Source organism: Larimichthys crocea, chromosome XXIV (assembly GCF_000972845.2).
Source record: "Larimichthys crocea isolate SSNF chromosome XXIV, L_crocea_2.0, whole genome shotgun sequence".
NCBI lineage: Eukaryota > Metazoa > Chordata > Actinopteri > Sciaenidae > Larimichthys > Larimichthys crocea.
Genome location: NC_040034.1, coordinates 2,230,425 through 2,254,701, shown reverse-complemented (window position 1 = coordinate 2,254,701; position 24,277 = coordinate 2,230,425). Strand labels below are relative to the sequence as shown.

Here is a 24,277-nt window from a genome sequence, read left to right as displayed (position 1 = left end):
GGGGAGCTTTCAACCAATCACATGTAACAGAACACCGCCCCTCCGGGCGACGCTGCGGTCTACATCTACGAGTCGCTTAAGTGATGGGAAGTTCGGTTCTTTTTAGGGAGTCAGATCATTTGACTCAGAATCAGAATCAGAAATACTTTAATAATCCCAGGGGGAAATGATGAAATAATAATAATTTTTGTTACAATCCTCCAGGTATACAAACAAACAAAAACAACATATGTTAAACAATTAAGAAATATATATATATATGTATATATATATATAAAATATTAAATAGTTCACCAAGAAGAGGCATATTTCCGTGGTTTTATGGTGGATTTCATTTCAAATAAGATATAAACTATATTAATATATAAAAGATATATAAATATATATATAAACTATATAAATACATAAAAGATATATAAAAGATCAAATAGTACACTAAGCTCACCAAGAAGAGCCAGATTTCAGTGGTTTTTATGATGGATTTCATTTCATTTAGCTTCGTTTTCGCAAGTTTCATTAAAAGCAATCCAAGTCTCCTCTTACGCTATATTAAACAATTAAAGGTATTAGGCTACCAAAAACAACACCTCTCAATCCATATACAACTGCCTTTTAAGTGAACGATGGGAGCCGGCTCCGGTACGTGAGCCATTGAGTGATAGTAGAAAAAGAAGAATCAGCATTTAGACCCATTTTAAAAAATTTAAAACACGAAGGCAGAAGAGCAGGGTCCACAGACACATAAGAACTTTGCATCAAACAGTCAATAGCTGTAAGTTAAAAATAGTTTTTATAGGTGTTTCTATCTGCTTTGTGTAGCAGAGTGGTTCTACAAGCACTTTAGTGGATTCATTGGGAGGTTTCAGAGAGTTACTAGGGTCTGTAAACACAATGAAAACAACTGGCTACATCAATTTATTGATACCCAGATAGCAAATATTTTGGCTGTATTATGGCATACATTTGGCATTTTTGGCTTTATTTTGGCATTAAGAAAGCCTTTTGGCTTAACTGTGGTATGATTAGGGTTATCCATAATAGATAAGGAGGCACCAGCAATAAAGTTGAGTTAAGGCATGTATGGGGTGATTTGGGGCTCTTCTGGGACATTTATGGCTATATTTTGGAAGTCCACAATTTGTTTTGGGTGAATTTTGGCTCCCTTTTGGTATGATTTTGTCTTTCCTAAACATCCACCCATAACCTTGCCAAAATGCAAGCCAGATTTGGGCCAAAGTGCCAAAATGCAAGCCAGATTTGGGCCAAAGCGAAGCCAAAAGATTTGATGTAATTTCTACTTTTGAATGCTTCAGTACAAACAATGTATTGAATATATACATGATATATGTATATACAAGTCAAATCAGAGCTAAATTTGGCTGAATTTTTAAAGGTATAAGCGGTAACATGAAGAGCCGAAAGAGTCGGATCTTCTTTGTGAACCGAACTTCCCATCACTTGTGTCAGCTGTCTCCTACGAGTCCACGCATGCGCGGAGCTAATGTTTTGGTTGTGGACATGCTGGGCTTCGTGGACTGTCACTGTCACATCTCTGCGCGGGACTTTGACAAAGTGAGACGCTTTTTAACGGATTTAAATTAACATTTCATCTCTTTAACTTTGTTATAACGAGTTAACGTGTCCTCTGTTTGTTTGTCAGGACATAGAGGAGGTGATTGACAGCTCGAAACAGGTGAGCCGGCTCGGCTGAGACATCAACATCAGGTATTTCTATGTGAGTTTGTTCATTTATTGTTATTTTATTGTCTCCAAGGTTGGTCTGTTGGCGCTTTTAGCTGTGGCCGAGCATGCAGGAGAGTTTGAGAAGATAATTGAGCTCTCACAGAGGTAAATCTAACAATTAAAGTGACTTAAATTGAATATGAAATGTCACCTTTTCTGATGTTTTCACGTTTTTCCAGGTTTCCAGGTTTTATTTTTCCCTGCCTGGGAGTCCATCCTGTGCAAGACGTGTCCCCGGAGCAGCAGAGAGGGGCCCGTCTCCAGGTAAACCACAGAAAACACTCACAGTCACTGGTTATTGTTCATTTCTCTGAGTTTTATTGTCATTTTAACAGGAATCCACTTTATTTATATCAGTGTTAATTTTGTCCCATTTTCAATTTAGTCTTAGTCTTGTTTCAAAGTTCATTCTTAGTCTTTTAGTCTCCAAATCAGTTTTATTCGTCATATTTTAGTCGACTAAAAGTCTCAAAATCTGAGTCTAGTTTTAGTCAAAACATTTTAGTCTTTTTCTTTTTATTTCAGGATTTTTTGTTTTGTTTATCCAGTTCTCTTGTGTTCCACAGCTGACGTACTGATTAAATGTCCTGATTGAATTGAATTGAATGAGTTCATCTTCAAGTGTCTTTGTCTGTTGTTTCATTGCACACTTAATATGCACTTGATTTCATTTTATCAAATCATTTTGATTTGCCTTTTCAGGTTGGTGGTATTTTTACCAGCAGTTTTGTGCATTGTGACTTTTCCTCTGCTTCTAAATAATGGAAATGGGACCACGCGTCCAGTCTCTTTTTCCTTCCGAGCATGATCTCGCTGTCCGTACGGCGTGTTTCTCCTGCATGCTGTTTGTTTCCGAGCCACAGGTGCGAGAGCAGCAAGAGGATCTCAAACGTGTGGCCGTGACGTTGCTGCAGTAAAAGAAGTGCTGGCACAAACACACGACAGCAGGACTGGACTTTCTAGACGAAAACAAGGAGGACGTTTTTGTTTGTTTTTTTTGTTCTTGCGTGACATTTTCGTCTCGTTTTTATTCGTCAACAAAAACGCACATTGGCACATTTTTCCTCAGTGTTTTTAGAACATTGTGTCGTCTCGTCATCGTCTCGTCTTAGTCAAAAGAAAAAGGCTCGTTGACGAAAATATTTCGTCTCGTCTCGTCTGACGAAATTAACACTGATTTATATAGCACGATTTTAGCAAACACATGGTTTTCAAAGTGCTGCACAACAAGATAAAACACAGTAAATAACACAATAGAAACATGAAGTAGATAATAGAAAAATAAAAAAACAATAAAATAAAATGAATAAAAAGCACTGCCTGCACTAGATAAAATAAATAAAATAAACATAAATAAGTAAATAAAAATATGCATGTATACACATAAAATCAACCCTCTACATGGTGTTAAAAGCCAATGAGGAGAGGCGGGTTTACACCTGCACACACAGCACACAGTGAAATGAGACAGCGCCTCGCCAAGGACCACGCTGCCACATGAAACATGCTGCAGACAAGACTACATTAAAGTCACAGAGAGCTCGAGATTCTCGAGTCTTGTCTTAGAGCGTACGTGGCACAAAAAAAACTAAAGAGAGGACAGGAGAGGTCAGGTCAGGTCGAGCCAACACCTGCAAAGTTCTTCCAATCAGTCAAACTAACTATTTTATGAAGCATCTCATTAAAAAAAGAGAGAAATGAACATGAGCTTCTTCAGTTTTGTCTCTCAGAGTCTCCTGTAAAAGAGAGACCAAAAGAAAACACACAGCAGTCTGTAAATCCTCAGAGTCTTGGTCTGTTCTTGGTCTGAAGAAGTCAACACTTTCTGTAGGAAATAAAGTAGTTCCCAGTGCCAGATTAACAGATTTATTGTTTCTGTGAAGAGTGATGAGCACCACAGGCGCAAATCTAATCCTGCCCACAGTGATGAGATGCTGACAGAAGCATCCGCGACAGATAGGACTGTTTTTCTTCTTGCCTTTTCTGCAGGATCTCGATGCCGCTCTGCCCATAATCGAGAAATACAAAGACCACCTCGTGGCCATCGGGGAGGTAACAATCCAGTTTCTCCATCACTTTGCCGTCTTGGCTTTCTTTTGCATTCGTGTTGACAGTTAACTCTTTTTCTACATCTAACACTTTAGGTTGGTTTGGATTTTACACCCCGTTACGTCAGCAGTGACACGGACAAAGACAGCCAAAGACAGGTCCTCGTTCGTCAGGCGCAGATCGCCAAAGAACTGGATCTCCCTCTGTGAGTCACGCTGTAGATAAGAGGTGTCAGAATCAGAGTTCATGTTCGACATGCAGCCTGATTTCAACACAATAATCTATAAAACAACATCACCATCGTCAGTCTGCTGTCGTGACACGTACACAGCATGTTTAGCCACATGTTTTTAACGTGGACACTTCAGGAAAAGCATCTTATCGACTTCTCTGGGATTTTCTAGCAGGACAGTTAAGACCCATCGTGGGCCGGTTCTGGCCCGCAGGCCACTTGTTTCACACCCTTACCATAGATGATATTAACTCTGCTGGAACTCGTTAATTTAAACTTCATGAATCATCGTAATAGTGCAATTATTCTTGATTAATATTTGAATTTAAGGAATCCACTCACGCACAAACTTTTAATGTTCGCCTGCAGCTCTTGGTGGCATTCCCAGAATTTGATGACACATTTTAAGAGCCGCTTTATGAACTGAGTCTCAGGTAGTGCAGGAGTATTTGTGCTTGCAGACACATCAAGTACAAAATGAAAACATTACGTTACAACATCTTTCATACTTTCATATTTTTGCAGGAATGTTCATTCTCGGTCTGCAGGACGACCCACCATCCACCTCCTGAAGGAGCAAGGTAAAGAGCTGACTTTAGATCCTCAGTCTGCCCGTGGACAAACTGTTCACTCGAGTATTCAGGAGGTAAAACTGCAATTCCTCTGAAATGTCACCAGGTGTCGAGAAAGCTCTGCTTCACGCTTTTGACGGGAAACCGTCTGTTGCCATGGAGGGAGTGAAGGCTGGATATTTCTTTTCTATCCCGCCGTCCATTGTACGGAGTGAGCAGGTACAGCAGATCATGCTCTCACATACTCTTATTTATGTGTGTAAACACATGTTTGTTTTTTTATAGATGGGTTGCAATTTATTTGAACATCTTTGTCTTTGTTTATGAGCATTGCTACTGCAGACAGCACTGACATGTTTGCATGTTTCTATTATCATATTAATAACTGATTCTTTGTGTATTTTCCAACAAGAAGCAGAAACTTGTGAAACAGTTGCCGTTAGAGAACATCTGTCTGGAGACGGACTCACCAGCTCTCGGTCCAGAAAAGCAGGTACAGCTTACAGTTATATATTTTTTTATATATATCATCACTTGAACAGCTTAAAACTCATGTTGCATCCTTCCTGCTGTGTTGCAGGTGAGGAACGAGCCCAAAAACATCTGCATAAGTGCCGAGTACATCAGTAAGATCAAAGGTGTGTCACTGCAGACGGTGATGGAGGTGACGACGCAGAACGCTCTGCGACTCTTTCCGAAGCTGAAATCTGCCATCAGACCTTGACGAAGCCGTAAAAGTTCATTTCATCAGTCTATGAATTAAATGCCTGAGTATCTTAACATGGAAGTCTGGTTGAACCAAGATGTCCTGAAGTGTGCATGAATAAAAACAGAGAGTCAGACCAGGTATTAAAAGCTGAATCACTGAATAATATCTTATATTTTTCTTAAATAAAAGGAAGATGAGGTCATTTCACACACACGTCGTGTATTTTTCACAAGCGTGATGCATCTGAAACATCCGGCATTTCATAAACGCCTTGTCACGTAACAAAAACAGCAGCTGACTTCACTCATTCAGACATTTGTGTCTCTGTAAAGGAGTAATCATGACGTAGAAACACACGTTCATATCTATCAATCATCAATATCAATCATTAAGTTAGTTGGTATTTATTTTAATGTTGTGGCTCTTTCTTTATCACTAAAGGTGATTTTGTTTTTCACTTCTCATCAGCTGTTGTAGTCAAACACTAATTACCTTGGATCAGTTCACAGTTCACAGCTATGTGAGATATTGCTGCCTTCACGTGCTGCTCATAAGATCCGGCTTTTGAGCTCTGAGGTTTTACAATAAGAGTTTCATGTGGAGTGTGTGCAGTGTTTCCCTGTAAACACTTAAATCTGATTTCACTGAAAGTTTTAATGTCATATAATGTTCTTAAAGCTCATAATGATCCCACACCAGGAGATTCACTTGTCACAGCAGCTCGTAAACACAGAGGTGGATGATAAATTAGTCCAAATTGGTTGTTTCATCACAGCCTATTCCAGCAACCCTCAACCAACAAATAACAGGTGTTTTCTCTTTTATTATTTTTCCAATTGCTCCAAATCTCGGCTGGATATAGAGAATGTTTCATTGAGAAGATTCCTATTATCTCCACCTACGCTCTAGTGCAGACACAAGGGCAGAATAGAAAACCTGAGTACTTGAATACTTTGTGTTATCTACAGACAAAAATGAGTCAAATATTGAAACCTGTTAAGAATTGAAAGTCAGCATTAAAAGGCATCGTACAGTTTCTGCTCTGCGGCAGCAAATAAGAAACATTTAATACTTTAATGCCTGCATTCATTCATTCATTCATTCATTTTATAATAAGAAATATAAAGAAAAAGTCTGACAGCTGTTGGAATGGCAGACATGTTCACATCTCAACTACTGGCAAGTATTATCTTAAATATATCAGACGTGTAATTATATATTTCAATAACTTGTACTTTACATTTCTACATAAAAACAGTTGAACATAATTTCTGTGTTTAATAAATAATATATTTTTCTAACAGTTTCACAAAGAACAGCACATGCACGTTCACACAACTGACTGATATATGAATACAGGATACAGGTAACAGTTTAGTTTTATACAGGTGATGACTTTACATTTATAAAGAAATACATTTATTTTTCTGTTTTTATTATAATTTATTTTGAGTTTAAACTTACATTTCTTTTGTTATTTAATAAAACTTTTTATTTTATTTTTATTTTTTGTATCATTTTACTTGGACGAATTTAAACAGAAGCTGAATAATACGAATTTTTCCGGCGTGATTGAACGCAGCATTGCTCGTGTGCACTTCACGGACCGCCCTGCCCTGCGCGGCCACGTCGTCCGAGGAGCAGCTGCTGCGTGACAGTCTGTCCGACCAGTGCGGAGGTTTGTTGACACCCGGAGCTCTCGGCTGAACTTTGCCTCATTGGCTTGACGCTCCCTCCTCCTGCTCCTCCTCCTCCTCCTCCTCCTCCTGCCCGGGGTCTCCTCCGGGGAAAGCTGCACGTCCTTCAGCGTGTCGCCTGGCTGGAGTTTGTTTGGAGGTGTTTACAGAAAGTCAGATCCAGGTGAGCGGAGGTGCACGATGCTCAGAGCTGAGGGAGCTGCTGCTGTGAAGCTGGTGAGTCAAAGTGGATTTATTAATTAATTGTTGTTAACTGAAGTTGAATCAGACTTTAAACTGTGGAGCTCACTGCTGAATGTTTGATTTCTTATCACTCACAGCAGAGCTGCACTTTCATCAGTGTTTGTTCAGGTTTCCACACATGCACCATATGGATGGACTCTTCATCCCACCACCAGCATGGGAACACTAACTCCTGTTAAAGTTATTCCTGTGCCTGCAGGTCTGAACCTCAGCAATGTCAGGCGACACGGTGGTCCGGAGGGGTCTGACCTGGATGAAGCAGGCGGCTGGCAGGGTCACGGGGAACCAGAGGGTGGCAAACTTCCATCATCGTGCTGCAAGGGTGAGCGAGACAGCCGTGATTTGGCCGCCCGTGCATGCATGCATGCATGTGTGCAGCTGCAGACATGGAAGAGGATAGAGTTTCACAAACATGTAACCCTGTCCGTGTCTGTCCCTGTCACCTCATCAACACCACAACAATAGTGACCAGAACAGGGGGCGAGGGGGGGTTGTGAGGCAGATGATGCTGGAATAGAAAACACACAGGGAAGTCTGATGGAGGTCGCTTATAGCTACAAACATCTAAAAAGCTGACGTGTGTGCAGAGAAGTTAAGCTTGCAAACTCACGTTCACACCTTTGTCTCTTCATCGAGCCCTCGTCAGAGCCTGCACAGCGAGTGTTGTGCTCCTTGAAATGTTTCTGATTGGCTTTAAGGAGGAGGCAAAGAGGCAAAACTATCAATTTTTCTAACAGTTTTCAGTTCTTTCCCCAGTAATCTTCTCTTGACTGTTGATTTTAAACGATCACAAGCCACTAAAAAGCAACTAAAACCCACAAATTCTTAGAGAAGCTGCATCTTTAGGCTCCATATTTTATCATATCCTCACCTTCGCCATGTCCAAAAAGGTAAGGTGAGTCAATTTTATAACGCAACAAATGAATCTGCAACTGTTTTGATAAACAGGTGGAAGCAAATTAGGAGACTGTGATTTCTTGCTGAGAGTTGGATGAGAAGATCAATTTCCAAAAGGACCAGCACATCTTAAACTCACAACTCAACACATTATATGTTGTTTGTATGTATCCGGGACTATTTCTTGGCCCGGAGCGACTTCCTGCAACTGCTTCCAGCCAAGAGACAGTCCAGTTTGTTACCTTTGGTCAGAGCCAGGCTGGTTATTTCCAGTGTTTACACTAAGATAAGCAAACCGGCTGCTGGCTGCAGCTTTATCTTTAAATGTCATGTGTCAATCTCCTCTTAACTCTGGGCAAGAACATGAATGAGCATATTTACCAAAAAAAATCTTAAACTATTCCTTTAACACATGTTTTATCATCCAGGAGACACTGAAGAAAGACATCCATGGAGTCACAGCGCGCAGATATTCGACGATGGGAGCTGGTTTCAGTGCCTGTTTCATGGGAGGTGTAAATGGCGAGCAGGGGACCTGCAGCACTAAGAAGTACCACAGAGACTGGTCGAGCCGTCCGTTCTCCGGACACACGAGGATGTTCAACCAGGACAACTCCCCGGTGGGGCGGCTGACGTCGGAGGACATCGACAAAGCGAGAAACGGCAAGAAAACAGACGTCAAGCAGCATAAGCAAGTGGTATCCACGCTAACAGCTTTTTTTTTTATCAGTTTGAGTAGTGTTAATAAATATGTCAGCGCTGCACAGTAGCTCTTTAAGTTTGTTTCTTGTGTTTCAGCTGAGTGACAGATCCAGAGAGAGGAAAGTTCCCGTCACACGGATAGGAAGGCTGGTGAATTTCGGAGGTGAGTCGTGTTACAAGCTGCTATTTCAGATCAGCGCCAAAGAAAAGTGACATTACAAATCACCGTCGTCCTCTTGACCCTAAAGGTCGCAGTGAGAATCCCTTGATCGGATACAGCGGGAAATGTAAATATTTAAAAAACGCTGCCAGCGTGCCCTTCAGCAAGGCGACACTTCCTCCAGAGCAGCATGGTAGAAAGTAGAAATATTGTTTATCATACATGAAAGTTTAATTTTGGATTTTGGATTTGACCTCGGTCCCCCGTTCTGCTGACGTCCTCTTCACAGGACTGGAATCACAGAGTATCAGTAGCTGAGAAAATGTTTGGGTGAGACGATCCGGCTGATATAAGACGCGTTGTCAACCATCAGCCTCCTTCTCATCAAAGCGCGGCACACTTACAGTAACTTCGAACTCTCAAGAGGTTTGCCCGGAGAAACCCGAGCTGCCTCTGGTTACTGATTGCTGTTATCGGATGCAGAGTAGGGCATTGTAAGGTTAAAACACTGTGGACAAACACATGTAGAGTTTCTGTTCAATGAAAGTTTCTGAATCATTTTTTATTCTGATTTCTTTTTTGCAGGTCTGGCGGTCGGACTCGGCATCGGGGCGATCGCCGAAGTGGCAAAGAAGAGTTTAAAACTGCAACCACAAGGTGATGAGAGCGAGTTTTACTGGCGGATTGAATGTCGTGAATGTTTGTGACCGGTCTACATTTGATCAACAACAATACAAACAACATCTGTATCCATGTGTACAGTTCAGAGGAACATTGTACATTGACGGTCCCATTTTCCCCCTTTCTGCTTTTGTAATTGAAGAGTTGATTATGCTATAAGGAGGGGAATAGTAGGATGGTTCTCCTGACTCCTGTCCAAACGTGTTTGTTATTCTAGGCAGTTATTATCACGATAATCCATGTCCAAGAGTCCATTTCCTCAGATAAGACGGGTTTTATTCGTTATTTGCCACTATAAACACGCTCTGACCTTTTTTTTTGGTACTTCCGGTTACCGGCATTTGAATTTGCATATTAGCTAAATATTTAGTTTCACCCGAAACATTTAGCTTCAACATTTAGATTTATATTTAACATTTAGATTTATATTTAACATTTAGATTTATATTTAACATTTAGATTTAGATTTAACATTTATATTTAACATTTAGATTTATATTTAACATTTAGATTTAGATTTAACATTTAGATTTAACATTTAGATTTAGATCTATATTTAACATTTAGATTTAGATTTATATTTAACATTTAGATTTAGATTTAACATTTAGATTTAACATTTAGATTTAGATTTAACATTTAGATTTAACATTTAGATTTAGATCTATATTTAACATTTAGATTTAGATTTATATTTAACATTTAGATTTAGATTTAACATTTAGATTTAACATTTAGATTTAGATTTAACATTTAGATTTAACATTTAGATTTAGATCTATATTTAACATTTAGATTTAGATTTATATTTAACATTTAGATTTAGATTTAACATTTAGATTTAACACTTAGATTTAACATTTAGATTTAGATTTTACATTTAACATTTGGATTTAAAGATTTAAAATAAGTTCACAAATATTGTTCTAAATGTGCAAAAAAAGTGACTCTCAAAAATTCAAACCAGTTTTTTAAACGTTGTTTGAAGCTAAATGTGACAAAATGTTGCTGCTATTTTCAGCGCGAGCCACTTTACAAACGGCACCCCATAAGAATTAACAGCCTGGTCCGCTTTGATTGACAGGTGGGTGCTGTTACAGGTGGCTTGTTTGAGCCTCCGCACGTCATTCAGGCCACCTCGGGTCAGCTGATGATCCACAGCGATTTTTAGAGACAGGGAGGCGAAAGAGTCACGTCACGTATACGCTGTCTGTTATTTTTACTGTTTACTTTTATAATAAGCATTAATAAGTATCTGGGTTATTCTCGAGGGCTCAACAGAATCAGAAGTTCTGATTTCATTTTAGAAAAAAGTGACAGATCTATAAATATATGTCTTCATACCACCTGATATTAGCATAACAAATAGTTGTACAGGTAAAAAAATGTAAGTTTCCTCTGAATGTTCTCAGGATACAATAACAGTGAAAGAATGTCATTGACAAACGTTCCTGTGCTTATCGATAGTGCTGAATTACTTCATCACATATCACAAATATGACCAGTAATCTTATCAGTGTGTGAAATACAATAAAAGCTGGACTGAACCATGTGTGTGTCTTTCAGGTGATAAGAAAGCCATCCTGGACTCGAGCGCTTTCCTCTCTGAAGCCAACGCTGAAAGAATCGTCCGGACACTCTGCAAAGTCCGAGGCGCCGCGCTGAAACTCGGACAGATGCTCAGTATTCAAGGTGAGGTGCTGTGAAAGAATGAGACACGCACATCTCCGTGCATCAGTGTGTAAATAAAGATTCAGCTTTCATCGGAAGCTAAACGGAGACGGTAAACTGGTGCTGCAGCTTCCCAACAACACTTCATCATGTTTCCCATTCAGACTCTCTGGCAAACAAACGGCGTCCCTTCACCAGCAGGGAAATGTCATCACCTAAAATAAACCAGCTGAACACAATAAGTGCCATTCCAGTCGAGCTATTGTCGGCAGGCGAGGCGGTGTGTTGACTGCAAACACTTAGAGTACCGTGTTGTTATGCTCTTAGATGTCCACTTGTGTGTATTATCATTACAGTCGAGTTAAGCGTTTGTTTTTCTGAAACATGAAACCTCGGCCATCACAAGGGCGTTCAGCAACGCTGGCCGCCGCTCCGAAGGTGTTTCCAGAATCTTCCTGGAGTTTGAAAACGTCAAATCATCTTCACTCTGAATGATTCAGCGACAATATTACAAAGTTTTATGATTTTTTAAAAATGTTTTTACCACCTGTTTCAGATTTCAAGTTTGAGGCAAGCTGAGCAAAACTAATTCCTGTCAGCTATGATAAAATGTCAGTTGGTAGAGCGTCCGCTCCGTGCACAAAGGATCAGTCCTTGCCGCGGCCCAGGATTCGAGTCCAACCTGTGGCTCTTTCCCACATGTCATTCCCCGTCTCTCTCTCTGTCCCCACATCCACTCTTCAAGCTGTTGTTGTCAAATAAAGTTTAAAAAGGCCAAAAACATATCTTTAACTTTAATGAAATGTCAATTAAGTATTTAATCTTCAGTCTAGTAAACTGAGTATCTTTGAAGGAAAGGAAACTGAAATCAAACCGATGCTCAGGAAAATAATCTGCAGATTGTTACTGAAAATAACAATAACTAATTATTAGTTTCATTAGTTGTTTTTTTTAGCACTTTAAAGGATTTTTGTTTCTATCTTATACAAATAATAAGACAAGAAGAGAAGGAAAGAAAGAAGGAAGCAAAGGAAAGAAAGAAAGAAGGGAGGCAAGAAGGAAAGAAAGAAAGGAAGGAAAGAAGCGAGGGAGGAAGGAAAGAAGGAAAGAAAGAAAGGAAAGAAAGAAAGAAGGAAGGAAGAAAGGAAGGCAGGAAAGTTCAACAAATTAAATGTTTTTATATTTTCCAAATTTACTTTTCTGTCATCTCACAGAGAAGACGAATCTTTCATAAATAATAAAATAATATCACACCGTTCCTCTGTTGTTTGAACCAAACAGGTCGTTTTGGTTTTTTTATATTTATAGATGTTGAACATAGAAACCCAAAGAAAGTAATTCATCCCAACTGAAAGCAGTTATCATCACCGTGTATCATCATTTACGTTTGGACCGGCCCAGAACAGAACCGGTGATGATGGTGTTAGTGGTTCGCCTCCAAGTTCTCCAGCAGCTGGAGGAGGCTGAGGAGTGATGAGTGATAAAATATCTGCTAAATGACTAATTATCTTTCCTCTGTCACGTCCTGTCCTCTCAGATGACGCCTTCATCAACCCCCAGCTGGCCAAAATCTTCGAGCGCGTTCGACAGAGTGCGGACTTCATGCCTCCTAAACAGATGATGGTACAGCACAAAGAGAGAGAGAGCTTCAATACACAACTCGAGTTCATCAGTGAGACAGTCTCTCTCTCCTCTGTCCTGCAGAAAGCCATCAGCAGCGACCTCGGCCCCAACTGGAGGGACAAGCTGGAGTACTTTGAGGAGAAGCCGTTTGCGGCGGCGTCCATCGGTCAGGTGCATTTGGCGAGACTGAAGGACGGCAGAGAGGTCGCCATGAAGATTCAGGTAGACGAGTGTTTGTAGATAAAAACACAGACGTGAAGCACGTTCACAAAAAAATAAATCACACAATCATTTTGTTCTTCCAGTACCCCGGAGTGGCCAAGAGTATCGACAGTGACGTGAATAACATCATGACTGCTCTGAGTTTGAGCAACGCGCTGCCTGAAGGTCGGAGAGTTTTTATCTTTTTTATGATAAAGCTGCTATTGTCTGATGTCACTAACCTCTGCTGATGTCAATAGACTCGCCTCCGCGAGCAGCTCGAGCGTCGTGATCTGCAGATTTTTTTATATTTGCCCTCTTTCTTTTTTCTTTCACAGGTCTGTTTCCTGAACACCTCATCGAGGTCATGAGCCGTGAGCTGGCGCTCGAGTGTGATTATATAAGAGAGGCGAAATGTGCCAAAAAATTCCAGTGAGTTTAAACGAGGATTATTCTTACTGACACCGACCAGAACCAGAACCAGAGTAAGGTTTATTTGCCAAGTAGGTTGGTGGGCTGCAAGCCGAGAAGCATAAATATAGAAAATATTTAATAATGCAACAAAAGAATGTGTAACTACACCATCAGTGGACCTGAGAGCTCAAACAACCCACCTGTAACACCACCCACCTGTCAATCAAAGCGTCCACGCTCTTAATCCTGCATAACTTTAAGCCTTAATATAACCTGAACAGGTGAGTTGTATATAAATTCACCCTCAGTACAGTTGTCATGAACGGGGAAATTAGCTACAGAGACCAAAACTGTTTTTTGTACCAGGCTGTAAACATGTTTATTTCTGCTGTGAAGTTGGACATTTGAACATGGAACACTTCTGGAGCCAGCCTCAAGTGGACGTTTGAGGAACTGCAGTTTTTAGCACTTCTGCACTGACTTCACAGCCACATGTTGGAGTTCCCCACAGTAATAATATTTATCAAACTGGCTGCTTTGACACCAGTTTGTTGCCGTTTTTTTGTAGTTCTTTAAATGAACTTGGGTAATATCGTAGCCAACAGAACTGTTTTCTTCCACTGCTGTTTAATGTAACGTCTGTATAACATGTTGAGGTTGCAGCTTGGTTTATACTCTAACATCCCTCCTGGCTTTAAGAAGTTCAGAAGTTTAGCCTGTTCTCGTGTCCGTATAAAACCCTTCAGATAGATTCCAAGCACACAGATTTTGGCATTTAAACAGACTTTGATATTGAACATGTCTGACAAAAACATCCTTCCTGAAGTTTAATCTATAAAAACCAAAGTGTTTGCAGCCCTTATGCTAAGTTAAGATAACCGGCATTAATCTAATATTTCTGGTATCTTCTTGAAAGAAGAGTTTCTCAGCTGTTCAGGTGTCTTTAAACTTTGTTGTTGTTGTTGTCTGCCCGGCAGGGAGCTGCTGAAGGATCACCCGTTCTTCTATGTGCCCGACGTGATTGACGAGCTGAGCAGCCAGCACGTCCTCACCACGACGCTGGTGCCCGGTTTCCCCCTGGACCAGGCCACCGACCTCTCTCAGGAGCTCAGGAATGAGGTACGACCGCTGCGCTGCGATCTCTGCGACAGTTCACACCTGTGCACTGCCAAGACACGCCACCCGCCTCGGAGGTGCGACGTGCTAAATGCAGACTGATGCCACCTTTTAAACCCCACAGTCATGTCAGCCCATCAGAGAGCTCACTTTAGCTGCTCGTGTTTCACCTGTCAATACATCGTTCACAATAATACATGCAGCACAGCGTGACGGTCCAATCAGTCTGTCCTTTTGTTCTTTCTGCTAGATCTGTGAGCAGATCCTAAAGTTATGCATGAGAGAGCTCTTTGAGTTCAGATACATGCAGACGGATCCCAACTGGTCCAACTTCTTCTTTGATCCACAAGCTCACAAGGTCAGTTTGTCTCTCAATCACTTCATAAAAACACGTTTTATGAATATTTCCCCCGTTTTCATTGAGGTCTGTTTTCCTGTTTCGTGTCTTCAGGTGGCGCTGTTGGATTTTGGAGCCACGCGAGGATTTGATAAGAGTTTCACTGACATCTACATCGAGGTGAGAAGCTGTGGAAATCAAACGTTGTCTCAGTTCATTGTGTTACGATGACGCGTTTTCTCACTAAACTGCAGGTTAAAGTTTTAATTCCTGCATCATCCATCCGACACATCATGTTAGGGTTATTACAAGATATGTTTCTTATAAAGCTGCAGAAAACATGTCTTCTCTCTGTCATCAGGTTATTAATGCAGCTGCAAACCAGGACAGAGAAGGAGTCCTGCAGAGATCCAGAGACATGAAGTTCCTCACAGGATACGAGTCAAAGGTGATAAAATGTCTTTACTCTAAACCACAGCAGAGACATTTCATTAAAACATTTCAGCACTGCTGGTTTTCTCCCGTGAGTTAGATCTTAATGATCAGCTCCTGAGGTATAAATCTGTCCGAGAGGATGAAAAACCTGCCGAGTTCAGAGAATTTAAAAAACCTTCAGTAAAACTTCACCTCTCCTTTTCTTCTGTCAAAGTAACAAAATCACTGTGTAAAAATACTCAAAAGTGTAAAATGTATAAGCATTGACAGCAAAATGTCACATTTCAGTGCGTTAAATTAAAATTATGGAGCCTTCAACGCCCAGAAAAGATGATTTTTAAAGATATTTCTTTGTCATATTCCCATCGTGTATCATGTCCAACAAAATAAAACATATTTTTCAGAACTCCAGGAGTTCTTTTACATGATAACTTCACATATAGCTTATGTTTAACACCTGTGATGGTCTGTGGCATCATATTTAATAAGTTGCTCATATGTTTGCATGTAAAATTGACTTTGTGTTACAAATATATTCTGTGTATTCATTTGACAGAACCCAAATAACATAGCATTAAGTCTTCTATTTATCGACCTCTAGTGGCGACCAGGAGAATCATAGCATCAGTTATAGAACTTGTATTTCTTCGTTTGCTGAATTAAACTGTAAAACAAATCAAAGTGTTTAATGGAGAGGAGGATGTGAACATGCAGAATGTGGCAACAGATAAGCAAGCAATTCTTTTAGATTATTTTTTGAGCCTATATTTTGATGTCTGATAAAGTGACAGGAAGTTAATCGAGCACCACACGCAAACAATTTAACATCTATGGAGAGTAAAGATAAAATAATAAATATTTACTTTTTGTAAATTTGTCTTTATTTTATCTAAGTATATCAGCAGATTTACATCGTGTAGTTTTTAATGAAACTTACACGCAGTTGTGGGAGTAATTAACATACATTTACTCCAGTACTGTACTTAAATATTTTAATTTGATCTTACTAAAACGAGATGTCCAAAATACTGTTCTTTTATTCCACAACATTTATCTGACAGATGAAAATTTTACATAAAAAACATGAAGTGAGCAGAAAAGATGTGAATTATATAATATTCTCCGTCAGTATATAAAGACTGAGAAAACGATGCCTTTGATTATTTATACACGTTAATGCTTCAGTAATAATTTAACATGTGACTATTTCTTGGCTCTGAGCAGTTGCCCGGCAACCAGCAGAGACTCCAGGATGCTTTACCCTTCAGTATTTGTACAAACAAGATAGTTCATATTGTTCATATTCTCATCTCCCTCCCTCCATAAGATAAATGAATGTATATGTACTAACGTGTGTGTTCTGTATCAAGGCGATGGAGAGCGCCCACGTGGACGCCGTGATGATCCTCGGGGAGGCCTTCTCCTCCTCCGAGCCCTTTGACTTCGGAGCTCAGAGCACCACCGAGCGGATCCACAGCCTCATCCCCGTGATGCTGAGGGAGCGACTCACGCCGCCTCCCGAGGAGACGTACTCCCTCCACCGCAAGATGGGCGGCTCCTTCCTCATCTGCTCCAAACTCAAAGCTAAGATAGCGTGTAAGAACATGTTCCAGGAGGCCCACGGCAACTACTGGAAGGACGGACGGACTGAAGCTGGAGTTTGAAACCGGGAGCTTCTGTTTGTGGCATGCTGAACAATTGAACTGACACATTCTGACCTGTGAAGATGTTTTTTTTACTCAAACATGACAAAAACTGTCGATCAGAAAAATGTCTAACTCGTATTCCGTCGCTCATCTCGACCAGACTAACATGAAGACGTGTGCAGATTATTCGTACGTACTGTTAACTTGTACAACTTAATAATTATGTGTCTGTATGTTTTTGAATGTCCAGGATTTGAAATAAACTGACTGATTGCAAAAAGAAATCAAAGATTTGTGAGTCATTCCTGAGATTATTATTTTAATTAAAACTGAAGATGAATCAAATAGATTTTAAAATGTTGCATTAATGATCAGAAAACCTGAGAAACATGCAGCGATATTTATACAGAAATCTTCACAAATATTAAATGTGTCAAGTCTTAAAATATATTTGTTACGCTGGCTGTCTTTATACATTTATAATTAATCATTATACAGTTGTGACTGTGCAAAGAAGGAGGTAAATCTGGATTATGACGGAGAAAAATCTGCTGCTTCATTAATAAAAATTAATTTTCTGAGCAGCCACCCTGATGGAAAAGTCATATTAAAACCAGATACGCCATGAATAAATATTTCCTCACAGCTCTCATATTTACAGAAGAGTAACCTGTACATACAATGCAGGGAGGCCGGACGCGTGCACAACACTCGATGTAAACAGTGAGATTTAAAGGAGGCCGTGAAGCAGAAGCAGCCCCGCTGTCGTCGTCGCCGTCGTCTTCTTAACGCTCCACTTGGATGGTGACGCCAGAGAAACCAAACTCAGAGCGCAGGAGGTTTGTCGCCTTCGTGAGGACGATCTGTGCATCAGCTTCTCTTTCTGAGGACACAAACACACACTCGACTCAAAGCTGTGGTCTTAAACTTCATTCATTCATCAGATGAATGGCTGCAACTTGTCCAGGGTGTATCCCGCCGCTCGCCCTAAGTCAGCTGGGATTGGCTCCAGCCCCACCATGGCCCTGATGAGGATAATAGATGGATGAATGTATCATCAGTACTCTTCAGCACCACTATCCTGTCCATGTATTTACACACCTGGATGGTGACTTCATATTAAAAAATCATTTTATCCTCAGCATGAACAACAATTTATATGACTTTACTTGACGTGCAACGACTGATGAATTATTTTGGTCTTTTAGAACTCTGATCTCAGTTCTTACTTGGATTTTATCCTGATTTGTGCTTAACTGGAGCCGGTTTAAATGTTTAAATTAAGATAAAAATTTGCACATTTCTAATTAATTTAACCTTCATTTAACTGGCATTTTGAGGTTGGAAACTTCTTTTTCAAGGAAGATCTGACCAAGTTGCAGAGAGAAAGAAAAATCAGGCAACAGATCAAACAATAAAAATGTAAATAAGTGAAATAAGTAACAATTACAACTACTGCTGCTCTTGGAGGGGGGATTATGAAGACATCTGTTATGTATTAGCCTATATTTACTAGAATACTTCTGATTTTTATTCATCCACTTCTCTGACACACCTCACCTATGGATGGACATAAAATGAGACTAAAATAAACTAAGAAAAGTCTTTTCCCTCATCACTCTCTGCATATTAGCCGATATGATACTTGACTAATTAAGCTTCCTCCTGTTCGTCCTGCTCAGTGGACGCAGTACCCAGCATGCAGCGCTGCAGTGTGGTAGTGATTAGCAGTGTTGATTTTGGCTCTACCTGCGGCCACGTGGACAGAAAGTAAAGAGTGAGTCATGTTGAGGCTCCACATGTGCAAACTGTGAACAGCCGTAACTCCTCTCACAGACAGCAGCAGATCTCTGACGGCGCCGAAGCGAACGTGCTGAGGAGCGCCTGCAGAAAACAAACGACATTCTTATCACAGACACACAAAGCGTGGTCAACAACATGATAGATGTCATTACAGACAGACAGGACGACATGTGTGTGTGTGTGTGTGTGTGTGTGTGTGTTTACCCTCCATCAGTATTCTGAAAACATCCTTTGTAACCGGGAGTGTTGTTCCAAGAACAAGAACGGAGAACAGGAACGTGCAAATCGGATCGGCTGCTTTATATTCAGGCTGTGAGGAGAAACAAATCATAAAATTATAATGAGGACGATGTTATTCTGTAAACTTCTGCTTGCTGGTTCCCGTTATGGATGTAAATCTGTAAAAACAGTTCTCTGATGTGTTGTGTGATGTTCCTAAAACAGCTGAACACTCACACACGTTAATCAAACAGAAGGAAAATAGTGTGTTTGTTAGGGACTATTTTCAGCTGCGGATTAATACATCAGACAGCACTGGAGCCCCCCAGGGCACAGCCATCGTTGGGTGCATCAGTGATGACAGACAGGAGGACTGAGGGACTTTACTGCATGGTGCCACACTAACCACCTACAGCTCAACACCTCCAAGACGAAGGAGTTTGGGAGGTCCAGACCAAGACCTCGACCAGTCCTGTTGAGCTGAGGTGGAGGCTGTGGACACACACCAGCCACCTGCATGGGAAGACGTAAAGCAGGTTGCACTTCCTTAGGAGACTGCGGTCTTTCAACATCTGCAGCAAACTGCTGTGGATGTTTTACTACTACTACTGTGGTTGCCAGTGTCCTCTTTGACTGCTGGACGTTATTGACAATGCCAGCCGCCCTCTGCACACCGTCATCAGCAACCAGAGGAGCCTGTTTAGTGGAAAGCTGCTCCTTCCTAAGTGTAGCACAAACAAACAAACTTTATCCCTCAGGCCATCAGGCTCCACAACTCCTCACTTGGGGGGGAAGAGGAAACAGAGTGAAGAGGACAGGAGGGAAGGAGTGGGAGTTACTCACTGTGCAATAATAATCTGGACATCTTTCTTTCTTTGTGCAATAACCTCATCAATTGTTTAATTAACTGCTAATTGAAGTCAGTCTTACTACATGACTGGTCATCTATCCACTGTACACTAACACATGCCATACACAGTTGTCTATATGTTCTATATGCATCCTCCATACAGAGCTCTACATTTATTTGATCTGATCCTATTTTACTTGAATTTTACTTTATATATTTAGTTAAAAATTCACTGCTTACTGTTTATATATTTAGCTAAGAGTCTATTGTTTAACTTATATTGTATTTTTTTCATTATTTTGTTTATTCAAGAGTCTGTATGCTACTGGAAATCCAATTTCCTTGAGGGAGTCATCCCAAAGTGCAGTCTAAGTCTAAGTCTAAGTCTAAGTCTACACATCTGCGTTCTAGTGAGCATTTCCAGCAGCAGGATTGACTCTCAAAGGAACGCTGATGTGTTTTTGATCTATCAGGTTTTGGCTTCACAGATACTTGTTAGTGAGTTAGTTTAGAAAAAAAGAGAATAATTAGAGTTATGATTTAAAGAAAATATAATAATCTATTTTGTTCCGCAGCCCTGATTGTCAAATGTTGTTATTATTTGTAAAGAAAGGTGTTTTTCAGCTCATTAAATACTTTTTATTCGTATATTTGTTCATTCTTTACCTTAGGAACTGTAGTGTAAGGTTTTTTCTAGAGCTTTCATCAGGATCTCATGGTCTTCATCAGCAAATGGTTTGCTCAGTTCAACATTAAGGTCAGTCCTTTAACGATCCCTTTCCACATTTATGACCAACAGTTGACAAACTCCATCTACAGATGAAGACCATGAGAGGTGGAAAAAGCTAGTAAGAGGGCCTTGAGGACAGTCTGCAGAGGATGACTCTGTTTGAAGTTCTTGTTGCAGATGTCAACGCCGTCAGCGTTTTGTCTGACACTGACCCAGAAGTGGATGATGGTGGCAGCCAGCAGGACTCCGACACTTTGCACCAGATCTCCCACCACGTGGATGAAAGCCGCCTTCACACTGGCGTTGCCGTGATGGTGACCATGACGGTGGTGGTCATGTTCCTGATGCAGCTGACCGCTGGGAAAGCTGTGACCGTGGCCGTGTGAGGCACCGGACTGATGGAGGATGAAGACCATCCTAAATAAAAAAAAAAAGGTTAAGAAGAGTGACTGGAAACCAAACCAATAAAAAACTGAACGGTGAACTCATCGGACTCACAGGATGTTGACCGCCACAGCACAACCTGAGGTGACGAGCATGATCTGACTGTCGATGTCGTAGTCTCCATCGGTGATCCTCTGTACGGCTGATATGACCAACGCTGCTGTCACGGCCCAGATAGACAGAACGGACAGCAACATGCCCAAAATCTCTGTTTAACACAACAGCTGAGAGTCATACAACACACGACATTCATAGATCATATAAATAATTTATACAAGGTCCTGAACAATCAACAGTCATGCATTCATACATTTTATTCCCTCCTTTTTCTCGTGTTAACGAGTTAATTTCATTTGTTTTCTCGAGATCTCGAGTTATTAAAGTCCGTCTAAAGGCAATTCTTTCAAAATACATTAAATATGTTGGAAAATAGTTGCTGAAAACACGTGAAATGACACGTGGAGTTAGAGGCTCAAATAGTTTTTCACCAGTTTTCAGTTGCAGGATTTTGTGGGCGGTCCTTAAAGGTTGGCTCGATGACACGCTGAGGCCACCCTGAGCATAACTCCGCCCCCCCGGCACTGTGACGGTTACTTTCAGAAACTTCTTCGGAGATGACGGACTCACGGGAAATTCATTCATTATCTCAAATAATCCTCCAAAAACACGGGAGAATTTTTTTCCGAGATCTTGCGATAACGAAACACCGTTTTCCCGAGATAATGGCATAAAATTATATGAGATCTTGAGAGAACAAAAGTAATTGCGACAGTATTTTCTCGAGATCTCAAATGAATTCATTAAATATCTCAGGAAAACTGTTTTGTTAACTTAAAATCTCGAGAAAATGATCCTGATATTTCGACATAACAACACAAATAACTCGAGATCTCGAGAAAACAAATTAAATTAACACGTAATCATGAGAAACTGTCCAGGTGTAAGGAGTTTATCTATTTGCTCAGTGCTTTAGGGAGACACCCACATATTGTTGTCTTAAGATGTGTACAGACGAAACACACAAGATATTACAGGTTGACTAGTGAAGCCAGCTCTGTGTTAATGCTTGTGATTTTGCACACTGCTCCTTTAAAAGTTTTTTATCTCACCTGCTCGATGCCACCCAAAGGTCATGTTGTGCGTCTGAGGCCTGGGCGAGATCCACAGAGAGAAGATGCTGATCACGATGCTGCCAAAGTCGGTCAGGAGATGAGCCGCGTCTGTCATGATGGCCAGACTGTGAGCGGCGTATCCACCTGCAGGGACGAGCAAGAATCCCTGCAGACCGTCAACAGAAGGAGAGTGTGTGTGTGTGTGTGTGTGTGTGTGCCAGGTTACAACAGAGCTGGACTCTCCATGAGTAAACTCATCTCTAAGACAAGTTTAGACGGTTGCATTCAGATTTTTTTTAATTACTCTTGTGAATCTAAGAAACGTTTTTAGTCTTTCTCGCTGCTTCAGATTTTTTTTAAAGCGATATTTTTAAAATAAATTCTGCTTCTTCATCTCAGGTGGAAAGAGTTTTAGCCTCTGTCTGATTTAAATTCAAGGTACTTTACCAGAGTATTTCTATTTTATTCAACTTCATGCTTTTCCTTCTCAACATCATCAGCTATTTTTTTTACTAGTGACTTTTCAGATTACAATTTTTCAAATCCTTCCTGTCCAATGAAACCATGTATCCCCAAATCTGGTAATTAATTTTTTTTTTTTTATTATGTTTTAATATAAAGAGAGTAAATTATTTAAAAACCCTCTTGGATTAGCATATAAACACTGTAAGATAATAAAACTGACACAGAGCATTTTACTAGTACTACTATTACATAGTACTTTTTGCTGATAATACTTTCATACTCTTACTTGTAGTACTTCCACCTCTGTGTTGTACCTGTATGCACCTTCTCAGTACTTACACACATTAGATACTGTGTATCAAACAGTCGGGATCTCACACATTTAAGATGCTCTTGTTGTTATTGCTGCTCGTCTTGGCAAACAGATTGATTCATGGTTAAATAAAACATTACAGGTTTGTCACTGATTGTGTTTGAAAATGAAAACCGAGTTGTCAGCGGTGGAAGAAGTAAACAGGAAGTTACTGAAGCCACAGCAGCAGTAAATGTACAAAAATAAACCCAGCATGCAGCTCTTCTCTCCTGGTCAGAGGTTCTTTGTCTCTTTCTGTCCTCTCAGCTGTCGCCACTATCTATTCATAAAGAGGACTGTATAAAACCTAAAAGCATGAAAGTGCATTCAGAAATACAGAGTAGTCCTCACAGCCATCTGATTATATTCAAACTTTGAGCAGTAGTGTATATCTGCAAAAAGCGAACATGTGCAGTAGTTTGGTTGGTCGTCTCATCTATAGTAGTAGATCTTGTATTTTATGCATCCAAACTAACTGTCAGGTAAAGGTGAAGTAAAAGGTTAAATATGAAATATACCAGGATCAGTTTTCACTGTCTGGCTGCACAAAGTTTCCTCTGTGTCAGGTGAAATCAGTTATGCCGACTGCTTTTCATCTCACCAATCACCTCCCCAGTCATGAAGACGATGCTGACGGCGCAGGCGATGTAAAGTTTCCTCCTGGCCAGACGTCTGGCGTCGGTCTCGGCCCCAGACGTCGCGTCCGTCTCCTGACAGAGCCGCTCAGGCTGCCACAGGCCGTCCACGCTGGAGGCATCGTCGCTCAGCTCTGATGAAGAGTCTGAGTATTTTTCATCCGGAGCGTTTGTCCTGAGAGAAGACAGACCTGTGACTGCTGACTTAAACTGATCTTAGATTAAATGTGCACACGGTAAAAACGTACCATCTTAGAGGCTCCAAATGAGCCTCGATCAGATGTTGTTTCTCTGAAAGCATATCCACAGGCGACTACACCTTCCTTTAACTTTAACTAGTGTCAGTGAAACTCGCCACCTGCTCTACAGCACGTGTTATCTGCACAGGGTGGAGCACAACAGGAGCCAATGACCGGTTAGACGACTGGCATTTTCAGGAGTTTATTTGATTAAACTTTAAAATTTCTACAGAAACAAAAACAAGTTTGGAAACACGTACAAGTTGAAAGAAAGGAAAAAAAAAATAACCTGGGAATGTT

General features: G+C 40.5%; 3 protein-coding genes across 6 annotated transcripts; 2 read left to right on the top strand and 1 right to left on the bottom strand.

The window, feature by feature from the left end:
• The first annotated feature begins 1,440 nt into the window (after positions 1–1,440).
• LOC104929415 (putative deoxyribonuclease TATDN3) lies at positions 1,441–5,512 on the top strand. Of its 2 annotated transcripts, none has more exons than XM_019277939.2 (10): positions 1,441–1,572; positions 1,661–1,693; positions 1,775–1,848; positions 1,923–2,007; positions 3,733–3,795; positions 3,888–3,997; positions 4,550–4,605; positions 4,703–4,815; positions 5,009–5,089; positions 5,177–5,512. In XM_019277939.2, exons 1-10 carry the CDS (start codon positions 1,489–1,491, stop codon positions 5,318–5,320), a joined length of 843 nt encoding a protein of 280 aa, XP_019133484.2. In that variant the 5' UTR covers positions 1,441–1,488; the 3' UTR covers positions 5,321–5,512. The 2 variants fall into 2 exon arrangements, with proteins under 2 accessions (XP_019133484.2, XP_010742234.3); XM_010743932.3 differs by having other exon boundaries at positions 1,444–1,572; positions 5,012–5,089.
• Positions 5,513–6,936: 1,424 nt separating this feature from the next.
• On the top strand, positions 6,937–17,412 carry coq8ab (coenzyme Q8A, genome duplicate b). 2 transcript variants are annotated; one of them, XM_027275024.1, is made up of 15 exons: positions 6,937–7,218; positions 7,427–7,567; positions 8,571–8,840; positions 8,941–9,007; positions 9,590–9,661; positions 11,252–11,377; positions 12,894–12,979; positions 13,061–13,201; positions 13,285–13,366; positions 13,519–13,612; positions 14,572–14,713; positions 14,961–15,068; positions 15,162–15,227; positions 15,409–15,495; positions 16,853–17,412. In XM_027275024.1, exons 2-15 carry the CDS (start codon positions 7,460–7,462, stop codon positions 17,144–17,146), a joined length of 1,743 nt encoding a protein of 580 aa, XP_027130825.1. In that variant the 5' UTR covers positions 6,937–7,218; positions 7,427–7,459; the 3' UTR covers positions 17,147–17,412. The 2 variants fall into 2 exon arrangements, with proteins under 2 accessions (XP_027130825.1, XP_010742232.3); XM_010743930.3 differs by having other exon boundaries at positions 6,939–7,218; positions 7,445–7,567.
• A 296-nt stretch (positions 17,413–17,708) lies between these two features.
• LOC104929424 (zinc transporter 2-like) lies at positions 17,709–24,099 on the bottom strand. 2 transcript variants are annotated; one of them, XM_019277932.2, is made up of 8 exons: positions 23,987–24,099; positions 23,705–23,913; positions 22,284–22,430; positions 21,229–21,382; positions 20,943–21,147; positions 19,136–19,241; positions 18,878–19,012; positions 17,822–18,011 (listed from the first exon to the last, which is right to left on the bottom strand). In XM_019277932.2, exons 1-8 carry the CDS (start codon positions 24,037–24,039, stop codon positions 17,914–17,916), a joined length of 1,107 nt encoding a protein of 368 aa, XP_019133477.2. In that variant the 5' UTR covers positions 24,040–24,099; the 3' UTR covers positions 17,822–17,913. The 2 variants fall into 2 exon arrangements, with proteins under 2 accessions (XP_027130835.1, XP_019133477.2); XM_027275034.1 differs by lacking the exons at positions 18,878–19,012; positions 19,136–19,241 and having other exon boundaries at positions 17,709–18,011.
• Between the last annotated feature and the right edge of the window lie 178 nt (positions 24,100–24,277).